Here is a 20,648-nt window from a genome sequence, read left to right on the forward strand (position 1 = left end):
CAAAGCTACTAATTTAACATGTGGCTAATGGACACAGAGCTATTTTATCAATTTTTCCAGCCTCCCTCAATTGACAGGACAGAAAGGTATGATCCATTTCTTATAAGCAAAAGGCTCATAACCAAGGATCTTATAACAAAAGATAATTTAACAAAAGGAAAACATAATGAACTTAAGTAACTAAACTTGTACATGATGTGGGAACCTTCAGAAATGAGGAACCGAAAAGACCCTGAGAAATTATTTCCTTTTCCACTTAGGTTCTACGAAGATTGAAAGGCTATGTAGAAATCAATCAGGTTGGATGAAGAATCCAATCTAATGGCAATAGGCAGCAAGGCCTGTGTGCTCAGGTTCTTCAGGCCTGTGTGGCATTCTTTCCTCCTAGGAATGGGGCAGGACTCCTCTGGAAGGATGGCCTTCAGGAAGAAGGGAGTGATCTTTGTAGGCTCTATGGCTTGGAGCTCAGGAGTGCTACTTTGTATGAATTGCCTTGGGGAAGAGGAATTTTGGTGTCTGTGACTGACTTCAGGGGACAAAATGAGGTGAGAGACAGAAGCAGGAGAAGATCTGAGAGACCTTGCTTCTGGGACCTTCATAGGTCTTCTGGTTCAAAGTGGGTATTACGTTCTAGCTGCAACTTCAGCAAGTGTTTTGAGTGCAGGAACTGTTTCTGATGTAAGGTTCTCCTCTAATGCCTGCAGGTATAGGATTCTGACAGGCCAAGAAAGGTAAAGAGGCCTTTGTCGTGGTAAAAGCAGCAGTCAGAATTGGACACATGTTACCAATTCCTAATCCCAAACTGGGTTCTTTTTTCTTCTTGGACTTGTGAAGCCAAACTCAAGCCTGAGCACTGTAAAGCAGTAAAAGAGATTATATTATTGTCCAAGAAGAGAAATAGGTGATTAAGCTGCAAATCCAGCTCTCCCTCAATCAGGAGGTTATAGACACAAGGTAAACGAAATGAATGTGAGGGATAGACTAAAAGATGAAGAGTAGTTTGTGTGTGTGTGTGTGTGTGTGTGTGTGTGTGTGTGTGTGTGTGTGTGTGTTTGAAATTCGGGCACTACCTCTTATCCTTTTATGACTCACTTTGGTTGTTCTCGCTACAGTTGTGAACTGTCCTGGCCCTGGGGGGTGTGTCATTTAGCATACGGATGGGATTATAATGAATGTAGTCATTGATTGGTGTTTATACTAGCAGTCATCACAGATCCAACTAGTTTCAGCTGAACCACCTGAAAAGGACAGTCTGGCCTACAGATGTCTTGTTCTCAGAGATAAACACAAGTAGGGAGCAGAGTGGGTAGAAATCCAGGTAATTCACACAGGCGCTACAGGACTGGGCAGGGTAACAGTAACAGTATGTTATGTGGGGGCGGTTCTTTGGGCAGTGGCTTGGAAATGACTTGAGAGAGGTTCCCGGAGGAGAGTTCTAGAGGTAGTTAGTCATGGGTCCGCTAGAAGAAACTGAGTGTCATTTTAAGGGATAAGGGTGGTAAGAGAGTGAATTATCCCGCGTCTTTAGCTTTAGTTATCATTTTTCTTGACATCCTTACCCCACCCTTTTTCTGCTCAGGCTTTGGGGGACTTCCTGTATACAGTCTATTTTTATGGTTGGTTATAAGGTAACTCATAGTTTTTAGCAAACTATCGACAATAATATTTTCTGCTACTAGGAGTACCAACATCTAATTAGATCTGCAACAGTTTTTCTATAAAAATATATACATTCTAAAAGTTTTTAATCCCATAAAACTTGTGTTGGTTTAGTTCATGGAAGAGTAACATCAAAGGACCTACACTGATACACTGTTAATACTAAGATTTATGTGTATATAAACACACACTCTGTGATGTATATACATTAATGCTTTTGCCATAGAGGCTATATTGTACCTTTTCTATTAAATAGTGAGTAAAATGCATACATTATTCAATGCTTTACCTTGACTTCTCTTTTGTCAATTTTCACTTTCCATGAGAAAACTTTATGACAGTGATTGATTTAATTGAACCTACTTCTAAGACAGTAATTGTTTTAATTAAAAAAGTCGGCAGTTTCCCCCTATATCTGAAGGCAGCTGGACTGATTTGCATTTCTTTCAATTCTGACTGTTGAAGGTAATAGATTTTGAAACATCTCTTTTTTCTTGATATGTATGCATGTAAGCTTTCATTATTTCTATTTTAATTAATGTCATAGAGCATAATTAGCACAGAGTTTCATGCAAGGAGTATCTTCAAAGCATTTTTGGCAAAATGAGCAGGTATAGTAAATTGAAAATTTAAAAATGAAGGAGAAAGGAAATTAAGACAAAGAGCAGAGACTATTTTCTCATATTTTCTTAAGCAGAATGGATATCTTGATTGCATAGTGTTTTAGAAGATGGGTAACTCTTGCATATTGGGGGTTGAAAATTATTTTGCATTTTTTGTATAAGTAGCTAGAATATAAGTGTAAAGCTTAATATATTTACTAATTTTTCAATTATTCATTCGGGACCTAAGTTGTAGAAGTTTGGAAAATATTTATATTGAAGACCCAAGTGTTTTCTATTTATAGAGCACATCTTTAAAATGTCCTAGAGGGATATCACACAAGCCTTGTTACCCTGATGGTTTAATGCAAACATGACCATGGACCTCCTTGTATAAGATTGCTTCACATGTACTATTTCAGTACTTCATATGTCAAGGCATAAAATTCATTTAGGGTGACATCCTGTTGTTACCATACCAGATTTATTTTGGATTGTCCTAACATTTTCAAACTGTCTTGGCTGACTTCATGTTAGATTGAACAGCTCATTTATTTCTGCTGTTGTGGCTTGTTTTGCTATTTTGTTTTGTTGCAGTGCTAGGGACTGAACACAGGGTATCACCCATGCTAGCCGAGGACTCTACCACTGCGCTACACCCAAGCCCTAGAACATATCATGTATTTTTTTACTTATTTGTGTATTTGTTTTAACTACCTAATCCATACAGGAGAAAGCGTCATCTTTGCTTTTTGCTTGGTGAGGTTTTTTTGTTAATTTTATAAATATCGTCTTCAATCCTTATCATCTGTGTGGGATTTTTCTTCCTTAAACCATCCTAATGTTAGTACGTGATATAGCTTACATATCTCCCTAACCAGAAACACACAAACTTTGAAAACTTGGCAAAACACAGGGAATAAGTGAATGAGAGCGTTGTTCCTGTGTGACTCTCAGATTTGTTATAACATGCTCCAACCTGCCTCTGGTGACCGGAAAGGCCCCCTGAAGGTCCTGATGCCAGTTCATATGTTCAATCACCATCAAAGCTTGCCTTCTGTCTCATTTAGGGTAAGACAAACTCAGAAGTTTACTATTGCATCCTCAGGCTTCAAAGCATGGCCTTGCACCCGCTTGGGGAGAGGCATCCCACTTCGGACGCCTTTGCTTTGGAAGTAACTGCTTTTCTGGTTGCCACCTTGTGTGGGTCCTGCACAGGTGGCACCTATATGAGACCTTTTTGATCCCCTTTCTGCAATTTTTCCCTCACAGTGACATGAAATAATATGGAGGGAAGCTGGCCAGCACATGTAGAGAATTGGAGTAGGGTGGAAAAGTGAACAGTTATATTTTCTTAGTCACAGATCTAGAGCTTTGTCATGCCTTTTTCTGATGTCCCATAAGTGATATAGATATTTTCTCTATGTATTTTTTTCTTCTATGGTTTAGTTGTAAATCTCTGGTATTAGGGGAAAAGAGTTTTTTGTTGTTTTAATTGTTTGAAAAGGTGAATTTAAGCCATAAATGGCCACGTTACAGAGTGGCCACCTTTATAGTGAAAAGTTCCAGTGAATATGGATATATAACTATGCACGAAAATAATTAGAATCCTTGAAAAATTGGACCAGTTACTGAACCACATTAGGGTGGGCTTTGAGTCACTTGCGTATACCACAGCAATGTTATTCACAAGTATGTGTGAAGTGTTATTTTTACTCATTCTTTGTCAAAATAATTAATAGATTTTATTAAAACATCTGCATTTTATGACAAAATGAGAATGCCTTCATGATAGAAAATGAACCAAAAAATAAATGGTGAACTATTCCAATTACCATCAAAATACAGTAAATTTAACATTTTGGTGTTTTATCTCTCATATCCCTTTTCCTTAATAGTGTTTTTACATTTCATGCTTATGTTAACTTCTGTTTTACACAAAGCTTTGTAGCACTTAGAATTTATCATTAAGTTAGAGGCTTGGAGTGCGCTAGCGTCTGGTAAAGACATGGACACTTCCAGGCTTAACTGTAAGTGCTCTCTTGGATTCGCATTCTTACCTGCAATACATAAAACTACATAATAGTTTACTACTCCTTTGACAGTACTCATTCAACAAATATCTAATGCACTTCTATTTACCTAGGATCTTGATATGTAATGGTAAACAATATCACTCCTGTTTACTTAGAACTTTGGTATATAATGGTGAATAATGTCACACATTTTAATTTATCTTAGCTTTTATTAGTACATGCAGTTTATAGTAATCTTGAAGTGGGGGTACATGTACATAAAACAGCTTGATTCTTTTTTTAGTCCCTTTCCCTCCTGACTTCTTCTCTTCTCCTCTAAATTCCCTTTCTCCATTACATTTGAATTTCTGTATGAAAATTGCAATCCAGATTGTGAAGGAGGCATTAATCACACAATTGCACAAACAATGCTGAATTATAATTATGAATTATAATGAAGGACTTAACATCTGTTTAGTAGCAGTGGTAGGTATATGGTTGCACGTTGTACACTTATTATTTTCTATATTTTCAATGTATTGAGACTGTTTCAAAATTAAGTAATTTTAATATTTAAAAATAAGTCAAACTTGTGATGAATGCTGCCATGAAAGTATCTAAAGGATGAAACTGCCCTTGTCTAGAGTGTCACGAAAGTGCTCCCAAGAAAATGAAGTATTAATGGACCCAGATTTGGGGAGGAGGAAAAGGAGTTAACTAGGTAAAGATGTGAGCGTGTGTCTTCGTACCCATGCAGGTGTGCAAGCGGCACTGATGTGCAGGTGGGCATATTTGAGACAGTAAGGTAAAGGGAACAAGGTAAAGGTGGAGATTATGGAATTCTTGTAGACCATCTACAGAGGCCTAAAAGAGGCTTCTCCCAGAGAGTGGGGTAGAGGAAGTTGTAAACAAGGCCAGCAGATAAGATGGGTCCTCCTCCTGTGGTGTGGGTTCATAATTCACATTTCCGCATCAGATGGGTTGGAAGAGGCAGACTGCAGCTGGGATACCATCTAGCAAGGGAATGGGACAGTGAAAATATCAAAAGGGAGAGGAGTGGGAGACCTTGGGACGAAGCATACAACGGGACTGAATAGTGCATCGGGTGGAACAAAATAATAAGGGGATGTTTAGGGGACTGACAATATCAGCACAAATACTAAAATCCGAGGTAGAAATATCTGCTGGCTGGAGTTGGTGGATGCAAGAGCTGGGTGAAAGGAATACTGGAGGAAGCTTTCTACTTACTCTATCGCATTTGCTCCTATGGTGAGGGCTTCACAAGGGAACACATTTACTGGGTATGTGACAAATGATAAAGTGGGTGAATATTAGAAGAGATTTTCAGGAGCTTTGATCTTTTCTAGCTTTCTATTATGTTTTTGCATCATATATTCACCTCTGAGTTTGGAAGATTCAGGTTTAGACACAAATGTGGCTAACTCATGCAACATTGGGCTTTTCTTTTCTTCAAAGATTGATTCACATCTTATTTTAGATTCTTAAGATGTTTTAGATTAATTGTTCACTTTATGGAGACCACTCTTTGTAGCCAGAATCCAGAGTTAGATGTTCCTTGTCAGCCTTCAACCTTGCGCGTGTTACTTATGTGTCCTTCGTCAAATTACTTAATTGCTCCGTGTCTCAATTCTCTCATCCTCAAAATTGGCTCCCTACTAGATCTGTGGCGAGGAGCCATTGAAATAATTTTATAATTTTCTTAGAACAATGGCACCCAAGAAGAACACAATGTTATGATTTTTCAAAATAAATATATCAAGTACTGTGAAACTACATAATCAAATCAGAGTTTTTTAGTTTGTTTTTTTTTTTTTTTGTTTTGGAAATTAAGTGAGAGCTCTAAAACAGCATTTCACAGATTATTTTTACTCCCTTAACAGAAATGAGGTATGGTCTAGTAGTGTGAGAGAGCCTGCGAGTAGACAGAAGTCTTTTTATTGCCTTAGAATTATTTAAAAATAAGTGACATCAGAACATAAAGGTTTTACGGAAATATTGTCAGTCTCTCAGATTCTGTTTTCATGCAATCAAGAAATTGTCCCTTACTTTTTTCCACTTTTGCTGTCTTCTTGTACATGCTTCCTATTTTCAGAGAAAAGCATAAATAATAGCCACCAAAACTCAGAAAAGAAGTCTTTCGCCAGTAGACGGAACTGATAGCCAGTCTTTTTTACTAGAGAATGAGCAGATGAAAGTACAATAAAAAATTTTCACTAATACACATTTTAAAATTATGTGACTTTGAAAGTTAGATACTATGGAATAAGAAGCTTATGTAACACATTGTTAACGATCACTTAGGCACTGCTGTTTAAAATCCTAGTCATTTATACACATCTGTATCCTGACAGGTTCAGTCCCCTGATGCTGTGAGAGAGTGTGTTCAGGAGTTATTTTGCAGAAGTTTTTCCCGGTATCACACCATGTACGAAACAGTGGCGGGTGCTGGCACTCCTTTTCACTTCTCAATGGTTAATCAGACACCTGAGGATATTCTCTTTGGGGGCATCTTGGAGATTTTTGCCCGTGTGCTGTTTGTGTCCATCCGTTTACAGTTCCGTGTTTTTTTCTGTTGTTTATGAAAGGCGGGGTTTCCTCCTTCAGTACCTTCCTGCTGTTTGGACAGCACGATTGCTTTTGCATGTCCCATTCAGCTGCTGTAGAGAAAAGCCAGTTGCCATAGTGAGGATTGCCATGCCCCACATCAAATTTAGGCCTGGGGTGGAGATGGCTTTGAAAAAATCACATGCAAATATTTATTTTCAAAGATTCAATGGGCTTTTCACGAAGCACTGGTTAACTATGGCAGCTATCTTTTCTATGAATCATCAGATGAAGTCAGTGACATGTGAGCTCCCTTTGCGTTATGATCCACTTCCAGTACTCTTTGCTCCTGTTCATCAAAAATCAGATTCCATTTGCTATAAGGACTGTTTTAGTTACATAAATGGGTTTACCCAGTTAATTTCTCTAACTTGCCCAGAATTCGGCCTCAGCGCTGACTTCCTTGGATAAGGCACAATTTTAAACTTTTGTTCTCTTTGTTTATTGTTTATTTTGGTGCTGCAAGAGGAACCTAGGCCCTTTGCTCATGCAAAGCACATGTTCTTATACTGAACCACATCCCCAGACCTCTGTGCTGGTCTGCTGTCAAGGCTCACCTTGCATGTGGAAACAGTGTTCCATTTCTCCATGGAGCTTGTGAAAATATCATAGATTCTTCCCTGCAAGTTGGGGGGCTGACACGTTGGACATCAGGAACATTCTGCGAACTGGAACTATTTCTAAGAATGTGTATCAAATATTAGCATAAAGTTTTAAAGAATGCAGGTTTCTCACATTTTGGGGTTACTTGTCAATTTAAGGAAAATGAAAGCTCCATTTAAAAGCCTTTATGAAACTCCTGATATGCCATCCTGAATGATAATATCAGCTTACATTAATTACACCTTAAAGTAATCATGAACAGTTTGACTAATTTAAAAGTTTTAATGATTAATTTAAATACATATACATTAGTTTCATAAAAGAGCCCATTTTCTATTGCTTACTACTGCATTTTCTTTAGCTTGTATGACTTGTATACCCTGAATTTGACAAACGGGAATCTCAGAGATGTAAAATAAATATGCTACTTGTATAAAATGTCCTTTACTTCTGAGAAAAAAGAAAAAGAAAAGAAACTGTACCTTGCCACATCGTGAGGCTTATGGTGACTATGTTTGCTTTTCAGATCCGCAGCTCAAGGGTATAGTGACCAGGTTATATTGCAGGCAAGGCTACTACTTGCAAATGCACCCCGATGGAGCTCTCGATGGAACCAAGGATGACAGCACCAATTCCAGTAAGTGACAGCTGTGGGACACCAGGGAGCACAGCTGGGGGGACAGACACTGCCACTGCCTTTTAAAGATGCATTTGCAAACAGTAATGTTGGTTCATTTTTACAAAGGCTACATGCTAGGTTAGCATTCCCAATGTCACTAAGACCACACAGGAGGAAATACTAATGCAGAGATGAAACCTGTCGCATAATTTTAAGTCAGTCTCTGAAGTTCTTCACACAGTTGTCAGACACAGAGAATTACTGTCACTTTTAATCTCATTATTATAAAAATCTAGTAAGTACACTAGTGTATTAAGTTGAAAACTGAACACATTTCCTTCGGCTGTATTATTTTACTAGACCTATAGTTTCTTAACAATCCTATGGAAGTTCCAGAGCTATAAGAATTAATTTGTGTCAGATAAGAGAAATGCTGTATAATTTTTCAAAAGAATTTTTGCACTCAAGAAAGAAAACATCTTTCTTCCATACAGAAGGTCAGACTATATACTTCTGAATACATATATTGTTCAAAATGTTTAACTACTTTACAGAGTTGGGTTTGTGATAATTTATTAAAACTCTACACATTTTCCATAATAATAATGTCTGTCTTTATTATTTCTTCACATTTTACTTTTCTATGTAGGGTGTGGCTGATGCCCCAGTGTCCTTCCTAACTTAGCCGTGTTTCCAGTCACATTACCTGTTTCTACTGCCATCTGATTTCTTCTAAATTAAGAGTAATTCTAAAATAGACACACCTTTCACTGGAAAGAGTCAGTGAAGAGCAAAAACATAAAGATTTATTAGACATATTTTATCACAGGGAATATTCCCAGTGCATCAGGAGTAGATAAGAATGTTTCCATCCATTTAACATTTAGTCTTTCACATAGAGAAGATCATTCCATAAAAAGAAGGGAGGATTTGAATATGTATGATCAAATTATGAGGACTTTGTTTAAAGTTCTATTAATCAAGTGTTTAGTAGCAGATTCTGAGAGCTGCTAAGGATATAAAAAGGCTATTTTTATGATTGGTGTTTTTATGTTAAAAATCATAATGTTTCTAAACATTGTGTTTGCTTCTCTTAGATTTCACGATTGCTTCACTTTTTATTTTTACTACATCTTGTCTTGTTTCTTTTTTATCTACATTTTCTTCCTTTTCAATTTTTCATCTCCTTTCTTTCCACTATATTTTCCCTTTAATTTCTGTTTCATACTATTGATGTGTTGATTTCATTTTATTCTGTTTTCATTTATGAAAATAGAAGGGTAGAATTCAAGCACAGGGATAAAGAGGAGATGTTTTGTTCATAAGACCAGAGTCAGAGACTGTTTGCTTGTTGGGATTTTCTTATAGGTTAGACCTTTATGAACGATCAGTACTTTATCACTTTTGTCTGAGAAAGATATCAATTATTTTATGATTCAAGCTAATATGTATATCTATTATATAATAGATATAGATATATCTATATATAGATACGCATATTGCATATAGATATTTAACATATCTGTATATAATATTATATTTATATCTATATCTAGCTACTGTCTCTTTTTGCCACTTTTAACTCCTTTTTCATTTTTTGACCCAAAGAGAATTTTTTCCTCACGCCTTATAGTTGTGGGGGCTAGGAAGCTTAGCAGTTCCAGAGCTCTGATGTCTTCAATGGGTCCCGATCATCACTGGTCAGAATCTAATAAGCCACAGGAAAGAGCTTTTCATAACTCTGCTCACTGTAGGAACCATGATTCCCTGAAAGACTGAGCAGATGAGAGTGACTTTATCCATATTATGAAAAAAAGTTTTCAAGAAAGAAATAAGCTCCAACAGTACAAAAATCTTGCTTCATTAGACTGCATAAACAAAATAATTTCCTTTAAACAAAGGTTTTATGTATTTCTCCTTAGCTTTTTTCTTCTTTTTTTTCAGGGGGGTGGTGTAATGTTAAACAAATTGCTTATCTTTAATGTTGATACCCAGTATCACACTGAGAAGTATCAAGTATACTTTGTCTTCTAAGAGCACACTGCTTCACAATGAAGAAGCAGCACAACCTTTCCTACATTACGGAGGTGCAGGTCTAGACTGCACATGCATGCACGCATGCACATGCGCACATGCTTCTTTTCTTGCACATGATTTTGCATTTTATGTGCACTTCAACTCAGTTTTGCTACTGTTTCAAAATTTGCAAAGACATAAAGAGGCTGAGATGATGGTTCTATTCTGAGGGCTGCACACATTGTATAATTGTAAAATTTAATAGAAATTTCCAGAATTAAAGCAGATTTGTAAATGCATAGGAAGTTACTAATTAACTCCCCTTTTGTGTACTATCTCTTTTTTTAAAATTGAACACCATCATTTTAAGGTGAATTTTAAGATTATTTTTTCCTCATCATTAATTATGGTAGTCTTCATAGTCTTAGCACTGAAAAGAATTTTTTAGTGCTAAGTGGTTAAGCATTAGAAATCCTGACATTTCATACTGACAGAGAAATTAGCAAGTTTTTTTTTAAGAGAGAAGCATCTAGGTATAAGTTAGTGTGGAGCCCCTTTGGTTTGAGATGGAGAGTGGTGTAGTAATTCATAAATACACTTCCTTTCTTGGAAAACATTTTCTGAACACAAGCCATCTGTAAATAGGAGAAATAATGAGAAATAACTTAAAACTCCTCAGTCACTCTAAGTCATCAAATGAGAAGATTGGAGCTTGGACCTTCAAATCTTCGAGCTCAGTGCTTGAGTGTAGTTCACCATGAAGACACATTTCCCGCTAACTATGGGTTTATTTAGAAGGAATAGTCTGAAGTACCCTACTCGTCTACTCTTGCAAAGAAGCTGAGATGCATTGAGAAGAGGCAGAAAGGCCACTGAGTGGCCCCTGGGGTTGTAGCCTGAGCTCTAGAGATCTCTAGGAAGGAAAAATGGCAAGAAAATGATTGATGAGAGAATGGTCCTGTGGGGAAGCTACTTAGCTGCTTATCATTGGCTGCCATGTGTCCTAGAAAGATCTTCACAAAGGAAGTGACCTCACAGAAGACTCCATCACCATATTCATTTCCAGAGTTATGGGAATACCTTTACAATTTGCCTAAATGTTAGCATTACTGCCGACTACCATATTTTATTAGGAGTGCTTTTGTTTCCCTTCCTTCTGGTTTACTTTTGGTAACAACATTTTTTTCCTGTGTTCTCAAACTTTACCTCATTGTTCCCATTATGAGATTGAGTAGGATTGGACTGTATAGTTATCAGTGCAATAATAATTTCTATGGGCAGTGTTAAAACCTTGAAAACAGTCCCCCTTATTCTACAAATTATGAGCTTGGTAGCTTAATGGATGACAACTGTCACACCACCCTGCAGGTTTTTGGATCCCATTTCCTGGATTGCATGTTAGGCTCATTTGAGAAGTTTTTAAAAAACTTTCTTACACCCTAAGCCCAACCCCTGAGGATTCTGTTTTAACAGATCTGAAGTGGGCCTTGCCCATTTTATTTTATGAACATAAGCAGTTTTAATGATTAACTAGGGCTGGAAATCTCTTACATGGAAGCTAGAGAACTCCACAGAATAAACAAAGTTGTAGGAATATCTTCATTATTTTTATTGCCCTAGACTTTGTGTTATTGCTTTACAGCTACATAAAATTCACAGAGAGTAGAAAAATATAATTTCTTAATGTACCTGCAGTTTTCATTGAAAGACAAACTCATCCTGGTCAGCGTGGAAGGTCCTCCACATTACAGTGGTTTTATGGTTTATATTTTGTTATTGTAGTGAAAATACTAACTTGATTTTTATAATCCAGGTCCTTACAAAGATCTTGGGATAATAATGTACTTTTTAACTATGGATACTTTAGACTGGATTCTAGAATTTTTGTTTCTCATGCCACATTATTTTGGCAAGGTCATGATATGCTTGAATTCTAGAAATTTAGTATTCTGGCTTATATCAAATGTATGGTTATCTACAAATACCACTAGCCATATATGAAGTTTAGATAATTGTTTGAATTTGTTAGGTTAGAATAGGTTGAATAGACAGAAATATGATTATGTTTTTATGTCAAAATTTTGCACATCAGGAATTTTTCTACCGTACACATCCTGTTTAAATACAAGGAAAATAATACTGTTCAGGCATTCTAGAACTTGAGTACAGAAACCTTGAGATCTTGGGAACAGTAGTATATAATCATTGGAAGAGAGCATGTAACCTTCTCCACCTTACTAAGAGAAATCATGTCCCTGATTATAAAATAGAACACAACTTATAGAGTCAGTTTTTAATTATGTTCTGAGTAGACTCAGAATGAAGTCAGAATTGCCCACATTGCAAGTGATTTGACTTCTATGAAATACAGTTGAAAGCCTAACATTAGATATTTTACTTAAACATGTACTTCAATAAAACGTTAGTGCTCTTAATATCTGTTCTGGCCTGGTCCTATCGCTCATAATTAGATTTTAGTTAAGAGGACCTTGAGTGAGAGAGGGCAAGTTTTCTGTGGATAACTAACAGTTCTGTTATAAAAGTATCTATAATAAAATCTCCAAAATCATCAAGCAGCTATCACTCCAAATGATGGCAAAAATCCCCACTAAGTGAACATATACCCTGGCCTGGAAATGCACTTTTGGGGTTTTAATATTTAAAAAATCAATTATACCATTGCTATCTGCACTGTGAAAAATACATAAAAACACTTTATTAACAAGGGAAGAAACAAAACATGGAAATATAAATGGATTTTATCTATTAAGTGGGAAAAACCGAACTCTTTTCTCCTCTTACTTTAGCATATATTCATAGCTTTATAAAATATTAATAAAGAAAATTGTGTATTTATAATTTCCATGCCATTTGCCGTGATTAGCTCTTACTAAATTTAGCCTTTTGGCAGGTGCACCTCTCTGCGTGGCCCTGCTTGCATGTCATATTGGTTCTGCAGGGTAATTTAGTTTTGGAATTACCTCCTGCACTTCTGGCCCACACTATCTTGCAGGGACAAATGACACCTTCTATATAAAAAATGAGAATAAACACTGGGCTCTTCAGCTTCTGCTCTCTGAGAATCTTCACAGCTGATTTCTTTGGGAGTCTAATGGTGTCAGAGACTGTGATACTAGAACCGTGATTACAGGATTGGTTCTCTTTATGACACCAGCGCCTCTTCAAAAGGTTGTAGCAAAGTTGCTGAGAAGATTTACAAATTAAAGGTGAAGTGTTAATTTTACACTCAGCAGAATCTTTCTTATTGTGAGGAAAAATAAAAGTTCTTTGGTCAGAACTTCTCCAACAGTAAGAATAAAGATTATTTTTCTGAAGTAAAAGAAGAGAGAGGGGAAAACGTTACGGCAATGCTTGGCTGCTTCCTGCCCATTCACTGTGGACCCCCTTTATCTTCACAGCACTGTTCAACCTCATCCCAGTGGGACTGCGTGTCGTTGCCATCCAGGGAGTGAAGACAGGGTTGTATATAGCCATGAACGCAGAAGGTTACCTCTACCCATCAGTAAGTAACGTGCCAGAGAGCTTGGCTGTTTGTTCCACGTCTGTAAAACAATAGCAACGGCAGCAAAAACCACCAGGAGGTCCTATAGGTTCTGAGATTTTGTTTTAGTGCTTGATCTTTATTTGAATGCTGTAGGAGCTATTTGTTCATTATTCATCAAAGTTTGGTAATGAATACATCTACAGGAAGATAGTATCATCTTGAACTACATGTTTGCCATGTTTTAAAGAAGGACCCAGTTTGTAGAAGATTGATCAATTTTGAAATGGTTGATGCAAATATAATCTCTTCTATTTCCACTTAGAAATGCACTTGTCTTAGAGAATTTCTTGCAAATTTTTTATTATTCTCATGCATTTTCTATTAATTTATTTTTAATTGACATATTTGTGAAAAATTGTGTGCACAATGTAATGTTTTGATCACTGAAAAATTTTATCTAACTTATTCACATATCTATCACCTTATAAACATATTATTTTGTAGTGAGAATGTCAAACTCTATTCTTAAATAATTTTGGGATGCACAAGACATTGTTATTAACTGTGGTCACCACACAGTGCAACTGATCCCTGAAACTTATTTCTCCAGTCTAACGGAAATTGTCACTTTTGATCCCCATCTCTTCTTTGCCCATCCATCCCTCCCACTGCACTCACGCCTCTTGTGGCCATGTTTGGTCTCCATTTCAGTGGTATTTACTGTCTTACATTCCATATATGGCATTTGATCTCATTTATATGAGAAGTATAAAAATATGTAAAGAGACAATTGATGTGGATTCTAAAAAGAGAAAAAAAGAGCGTACATCTGTCTCTTAGTACGTATTGAGGATAGATTCCAGGATCCCCTATGGATACCAAAATCTGTGGCTACAGACTCCTTTATGTAAAATGACACAGTATGTCTCTACAACCTGCCACAATCCTCTTGTGTGCTTTAATCACCTCTAGATTACTTATACTACCTAATATGATGCGAATGTTATATAAATAGTTGCAATAGTATATTGCTTAGGATATAATGACAAAATGGAAAGTCTTTATAGATTCCACACAGAAACAATTTTTAAAATACTTTTGATCTGAATCCACACATGCTGAGCCTGTGGACAGAGAAGGTTGACTGTACTTATTTTATTTTTTATTTTATTTTTGTTGTTGTTGTTGTTTTTCTCCGGTACCAGGAACTGAACTCACGACCTTGCACTTGCTAGGCAGGCGCTTTGCCGCTGAGCTAAATCCCAAGCCCTGACTGTACTTATTTTAAAAATGATCATTCAAATGGTACAAGTATTATACTAGAAAAACAAGTATTTCTAGTTTTGAAATGTGCAAGTATTATACTAAAAAAATAACTATTTCTAGTTTTGAAATGTGTTCATGCAAATCTAAGCAAGTCTGTTTCATGCTAACCTTTTTTTAAAAGTAAAGCATTTCTCCCTCCATATAAGAGCTACTGGAATGTTATCTATTTCCTAATAATTTTTATTAGTTGTGCTGTATTCATACATTATAATACAGTTAGATTGCATTTCTTCTGCAGCTCCAAGCAATAAAGTCTTAAAAGTGCATCCTTGTTCTAGTCTTTGAGCATAAATCAATAGATTAAAGTCCTAAATGTTTTAGAATATACTTTTATTACATTTGCACATCATTTTTATATTAAGTATTTAAAAGTCTCTTCTCATTAAATAGCACCAAAAATCGGTATCTAAACATATACTCCATAAATATCTGGAGCAGAAACATTCTCAGGAGGCCTCCCATGAAATGTGATCTATTTCCTCAGTAAATTTGGGAAACCCTGTCAAAGAGAAGTGAGATGCTGGCTGTGGATTCCTTTCATGGTATGCCAAAAAAAGGCCCAGGCCCTCCTGATTCTCCAGCCCTTACCTAAGGTCCCTGAAGTGCAATCCTGCCCACAGAACTGGATCTCACTTTATGCAAATTGAGCAGCACACTCTGAGCAGATCAAGCTAGAATATCCTACGCTTTGTGTTTTAAAATGCCAGGCAAATAAAGATCATTTAGAGATGACTCATTCAGATATAAAGCAATTTTATTGATTTCACATTTGTTCAGTTATTTTCATTTCTTTATCTCATCCCCCAAGTAATCTTTGGGAGCTAACAAGCAGTGGATGCTGCAGTCTCTGCCATGGCCTCTCCTTCTGCCTTTTTGCTGATAATTTCACCAGAGCGATGTGCTCTGGTATCTGTGTTGGTGCTTTCAGACAGCATTTGTATTTGTTCTATCTTTTTTGCTACCGAAGGAGATTTTTAAAAGCATTTTTGACATGATTTATAAATGTAAGCCGTTCTTCTTTAAAAGTAGGGTATATCATCTTTAGTGTGTATCTCAGTTTAGAATAAAATTCTGGTTACTTTGCGTAGAGTCTAAGTGGTGCAGCTAAATAGAACCTGGGGTGATACTAAAGGCCAAGTGCAAGCCCAGCACTTTGTACATGGCCTCCCTGCTCAGGAATGAGATCCCGTAAAGGACATGCCCTAGGGACAAACTGCAGGCTTCTTACTCCTTGCGTTTTCTTCTACTTGGTCTCCAGATTCTTGCTTGGCTTCTGGGCTTCCTGGGCTAGGGGTAATTCTTTTACAGAGATCTGTTTCTCCTCTTCCCATCTGTGACTCTGAGCTGTGCACCTAGGGTCTGCTCACCACAGAAGGGGGAGAAACTTATTTCTCAGACCTGTCCCAAAACATCTCTGCCAACGCCAGGCCCTCATCACCCTGCAACTTCTTGTAGGAAAAAGGCCTATTTGAAAAGCAAAACCAATTTCAAGTCTTTACGAATATTCCATACAGAACTCTACTGATTTCAATGTAATAAAATTTGAACTTCAAGTTTTTCTGTTTAAAGAATGTTTTTCCACAATTACAGTTACTGAAAATAAGGATATGGAGCACAACATAAAATTATTATTTTTTTAAAAAATAGTATTTTGCAATATAATAATAGTTACACATATAATAAAAAAATTATAGTGGTATTTGTCCACTTTGCCTAGCACTGTTCTAGCAAGAATTAGCTCATTTAATCCTCCAAACAACTTTTTTTAGAGCAAATACAATTAAAATAAGGACATTAATGTATAACTTGTGTTAAAGTTGGTCCAAAGTCATCTAGTTAGCAAAAAATAAAAGCAATGTATGAGCATAGCTGGTCTGACTCATTAGTTTACATTTTTAACTCTTTTACTATACTGTTTCCATGTGCCAGACATTTTTCATAACATGGTCTGGCACCTATTCTAACGAGAAGCTATAAACACATGATGATGTAATGAAAACCTTTCTGGAATGGTTACCTGGAAAATAAACTCCATTTCAGGAAAAGAAATTATCACCTGAAACATAAACTGTTATGTGTGGGAATTTTCAAATAATAAATTAACATTTGTTGGGGGAAGGCTGGCCAACAAATGATGAGTACTTCACATTCTGAACTTCATTACATTCAACATTTGAGCTTTATGTTTTAAAATCAACGTTGCTAATTTGTTTAAAAACTGATCTAATTAGCTATATTTTTAAACATGAAGATTCCAGTAAAGTTCAGATTGAAAGAAAAAGGTTAGAGAAGACAGTCTGTGAAATGAAGTAAATCTGTGTTAAGTTTATAGCAACTTTCAAGAAAAACGTTCATGTAGTGAATACTAGCTTCTAATGCAGGACCAATTTAACAGAGAGTCTATAGACTTAGAATATGGGAATAAAATAATCATTCAAAGGTAATTCTCTTCAATAAATATACCATGGGTGTAACTCAATGTGCACATTTCTCTATTTACCTTTGAAGAGGTGGCTCGTAGTGCTCTGCTACCCAAATAAAGATAGTCCATGTGTCAAATAATCCCACTGTAGAGGCACAAAGAAGTGATCTTACATGAGATGTCAGTAGTCACAATTACATTGCTAAAGGCATTTGTTCCTTACGGTATTTTTTCTTCAGTATGGCAGTAGTTATTTCTTTTTTGGTTGTAATGATTGTAATATATTACTTGATATGTGTCTCAAAAACTTAATGTCATATATAGACCATTTTCTTGAAGGTATAATGCAAGCTGCAAAGGCACAAAACAGAGCCAACAAAGAAATATTTGTTCAGGAATTACACATTTTAAAGTGATTGTTTAGGGAAAAAGTACATTTTTACTAACTATAAACTACGAATAGTGCTGAACGGTAAAGTAAATGTTTTATTGATATTGTTTTGGGTTTTTTCCAAACAAACCTGTGACTTTGAAAGAATAAGGCAAATTCCCATAGAAAGCTAAGGTTTGAAAAGATAATTCTAAAAGCCAAAGAAAAACTTGGGACTAAGGAAAATATCTCTTATTTTCTGGGCAGTGATAAGGAATAGGTGAAGAGAGACAGTGTTTCTCTAATGGAAAGAAAAAGGGGGAGGGAAAGAAGAAAGAAAGGTGGGAGGGAGCGAGGAAGGAAGGAAGGAAGGAAGGAAGGAAGGAAGGAAGGAAGGAAGGAAGGAAGGAAAGAAGGAAAGAAGGAAGGAAGGAAGGAAGGAAGGAAGGAAGGAAGGAAGGAAAGGAAGGATCTGGTGGGAGGCCCAGAAATCCAGTTTAATAATTTATTACCCTTCCCAGCCCTGTTGGTGATTCAAAAGTTGATATCCCAACAATCCATAGCCACACAGGCACTGCAATGGACCATAGCAGTAATGATTGTAACTCTAGACCACCCTGGTGGAAACACAACTAGTAAGAATGGGTGGAAAGCTTTGGAATAAGGCATAAAGACAAGTTGTCTACAGAACACAATCGCCATCTGATGACAGAGTAGAGACTCCTTCCAATATGACTATCAGTGTTCCTGACAGTGACAAAATACCCAACACCCACAACTGAGAGGAGAGGACTAATTTGCTTCACAATTTTAGGGGATCAGTACTTGGTCAGCTGCCTCCAAGGCTGAAAGAGAGTGGTGGAAATGAGTGCTGTACCAAAGCTGCTTTCTTCATGGCAGCAAGAAAGAGAGAAGCTAGGAGCCAGGGAAGGAGTTGTGCTCTCTACAAGCACAGCCCCAGAGGCACAGCTACACCGACCAGGCCCCACCATCTAATAGCATGTCAACTTGTGTACTCATCAATGGATTAATTAACTGATGAGTACTCAGCTTCCATGATCCAATCACCTTCCAAGAGCCCCACTTCTGACCACATGAGAATTTTAGGGGACATCCTAGGTCTAAACCATAACAGAACAGCTGAGAACATGGTTAACTGTGCTGTTTTTCATGAAGAGACACAACTCAGCAGGTGGAGTTGGGTGGAGGAAGATACTCCTTTTGGGTCTGGACTTGCTTCATTTGCCAACAGGGTGTTTGGTGGATTCTAGTGCTAGGGAATACCTACTACGTGATGGGGGCACTCATTTATTCTGGAAGAATGAATCAAGGCTAAGTGCTGGAATTGTTCTGTGATAGATGCTAATTAGTCTCCTTTTCTTCCTGCTTGTGAGGCAGAACTGAAGAAATGACATCAATCGTATCATTGTGGAAATAATTTCATTAAATAAGCATACTTATTGCAAAAGCTTTCCATTATATAACTCTTACTTGATTTTTTTAAATATAGAGAATTGAGAGAAGCAATTTTGGATCATGGAGTGGAGAATTAACTGATAAAAATTCAGAACTTGTCCCATCATAAAAAATTGATGCTAACAATATGAGAAGAGATATCAGGCCTCCCAGTCTGCTCATAAGAGTTCACAAGCCTCAACCTGTATAGGATTTATTCAGGTTGCCATTTAAATATCCAGATCTTAGCACAGTGACCTAGCAGATTCCAAGCTCTGATTCAGCGAATTGAACATGCTTCAAGATTCTCCATTATCAGTATGTACCCCAAACATTTCTAGTGCAGGTGTCTGAAGGAGCACACTTTGTTACATTTAAATTTGTACCTCTGCTTCACAAAACACGACTTTCAGATTGATTACATGCTTTTGTTTTGATGGTCTCATCTTTTGCACAGTAGTATGTAATACCATTAAACTGTACACTTAAAGATACTTTGGATGGTAAAGTTTACTGTGACATATATATGAATATACATACATTTATTATGTATATTTTACTACAATAAGAAAGTTAACATTATGAATGAGACTAAAGCAAAAGTCACTTTAAAGAGTATTTCAGAGCAGGAAAAATGTGGCCGTAGCCTAATTAGTGTTAATAACAATAGAGAAATGGTCAATATAAAACATGGGAAAAGGAGACTCAGAAATATTGGTGATTTCAAAGAGAGATTATCCAGGATTCCAGTCATTTGAGAACCATTTTATTGTAGAGAAGGGATGGTTTATCAACTTCACTATGGCCTAAAAGAAACGCATCTCTTCATTCTAAAACTGTTACTCTAACAACACGCTCATGCGGAAAACCTCTGCACTGGTGATTTGGTGTGCAAATTGCTCTGGAAGACAGGATTACATGCTTTTACATTTTGCATCGATGATGATGGTAATGGTGGTGGTGGTTCATAAATGCATGGCTCAGTCCAAACCCCTTAAATTAAGCAGCAGGACACGGCCCTAAGGTGCTTGCTTGCCACTGACCATGCGAGCTGGCCTTTGAGGGTGTGCATAGAGAAAAGTTCTACCTGGGATGCTCCACTTCAACTGTGATAAGAACAAGGCAGAAATGTGTCTTTGAATGCCAACATGGTGTAAGTAGAGGCAAAAGTGCTGCTGAGGCTTGAAAAAATATAAGTAAGGAAAGAATAAGAAAGCAAGTGGGATATTAAATTCCAAATCAATAATAGTTGGTTTGTAATCCTGAAAGAGAAATACAGTCTGTGTTCTCTATTATTCTGTGAAGCTCCAGGGCAGACTTGACCTGAGATAATCAACGTAGGGCTGCTGGCACTGCTAAAAGGAAGGGCAGGACTCACCAGAAGAGCACCCTGTTGGATCAAAAGTTAATGCTTTTGACTTTAAGGAAATA

At 36.8% G+C, this 20,648-nt stretch overlaps 1 protein-coding gene across 2 annotated transcripts in view; it reads left to right on the top strand.

Annotated features, from left to right (window-relative positions):
• Fgf14 (fibroblast growth factor 14) overlaps positions 1 to 20,648 on the top strand; it is a 625,574-nt gene that overhangs the window by 461,988 nt on the left and 142,938 nt on the right. For both annotated transcript variants that reach the window (XM_005374032.2, XM_005374033.2), the window contains exons 2-3: positions 8,031 to 8,141; positions 13,559 to 13,662. In XM_005374032.2, the coding sequence (XP_005374089.1) occupies positions 8,031 to 8,141; positions 13,559 to 13,662 (215 nt within the window). The remainder of the gene's footprint in view (positions 1 to 8,030; positions 8,142 to 13,558; positions 13,663 to 20,648) is intronic.

This window comes from Chinchilla lanigera, unplaced genomic scaffold (genome assembly GCF_000276665.1).
Source record: "Chinchilla lanigera isolate Chin_1 unplaced genomic scaffold, ChiLan1.0 scaffold00003, whole genome shotgun sequence".
Lineage (NCBI taxonomy): Eukaryota > Metazoa > Chordata > Mammalia > Rodentia > Chinchillidae > Chinchilla > Chinchilla lanigera.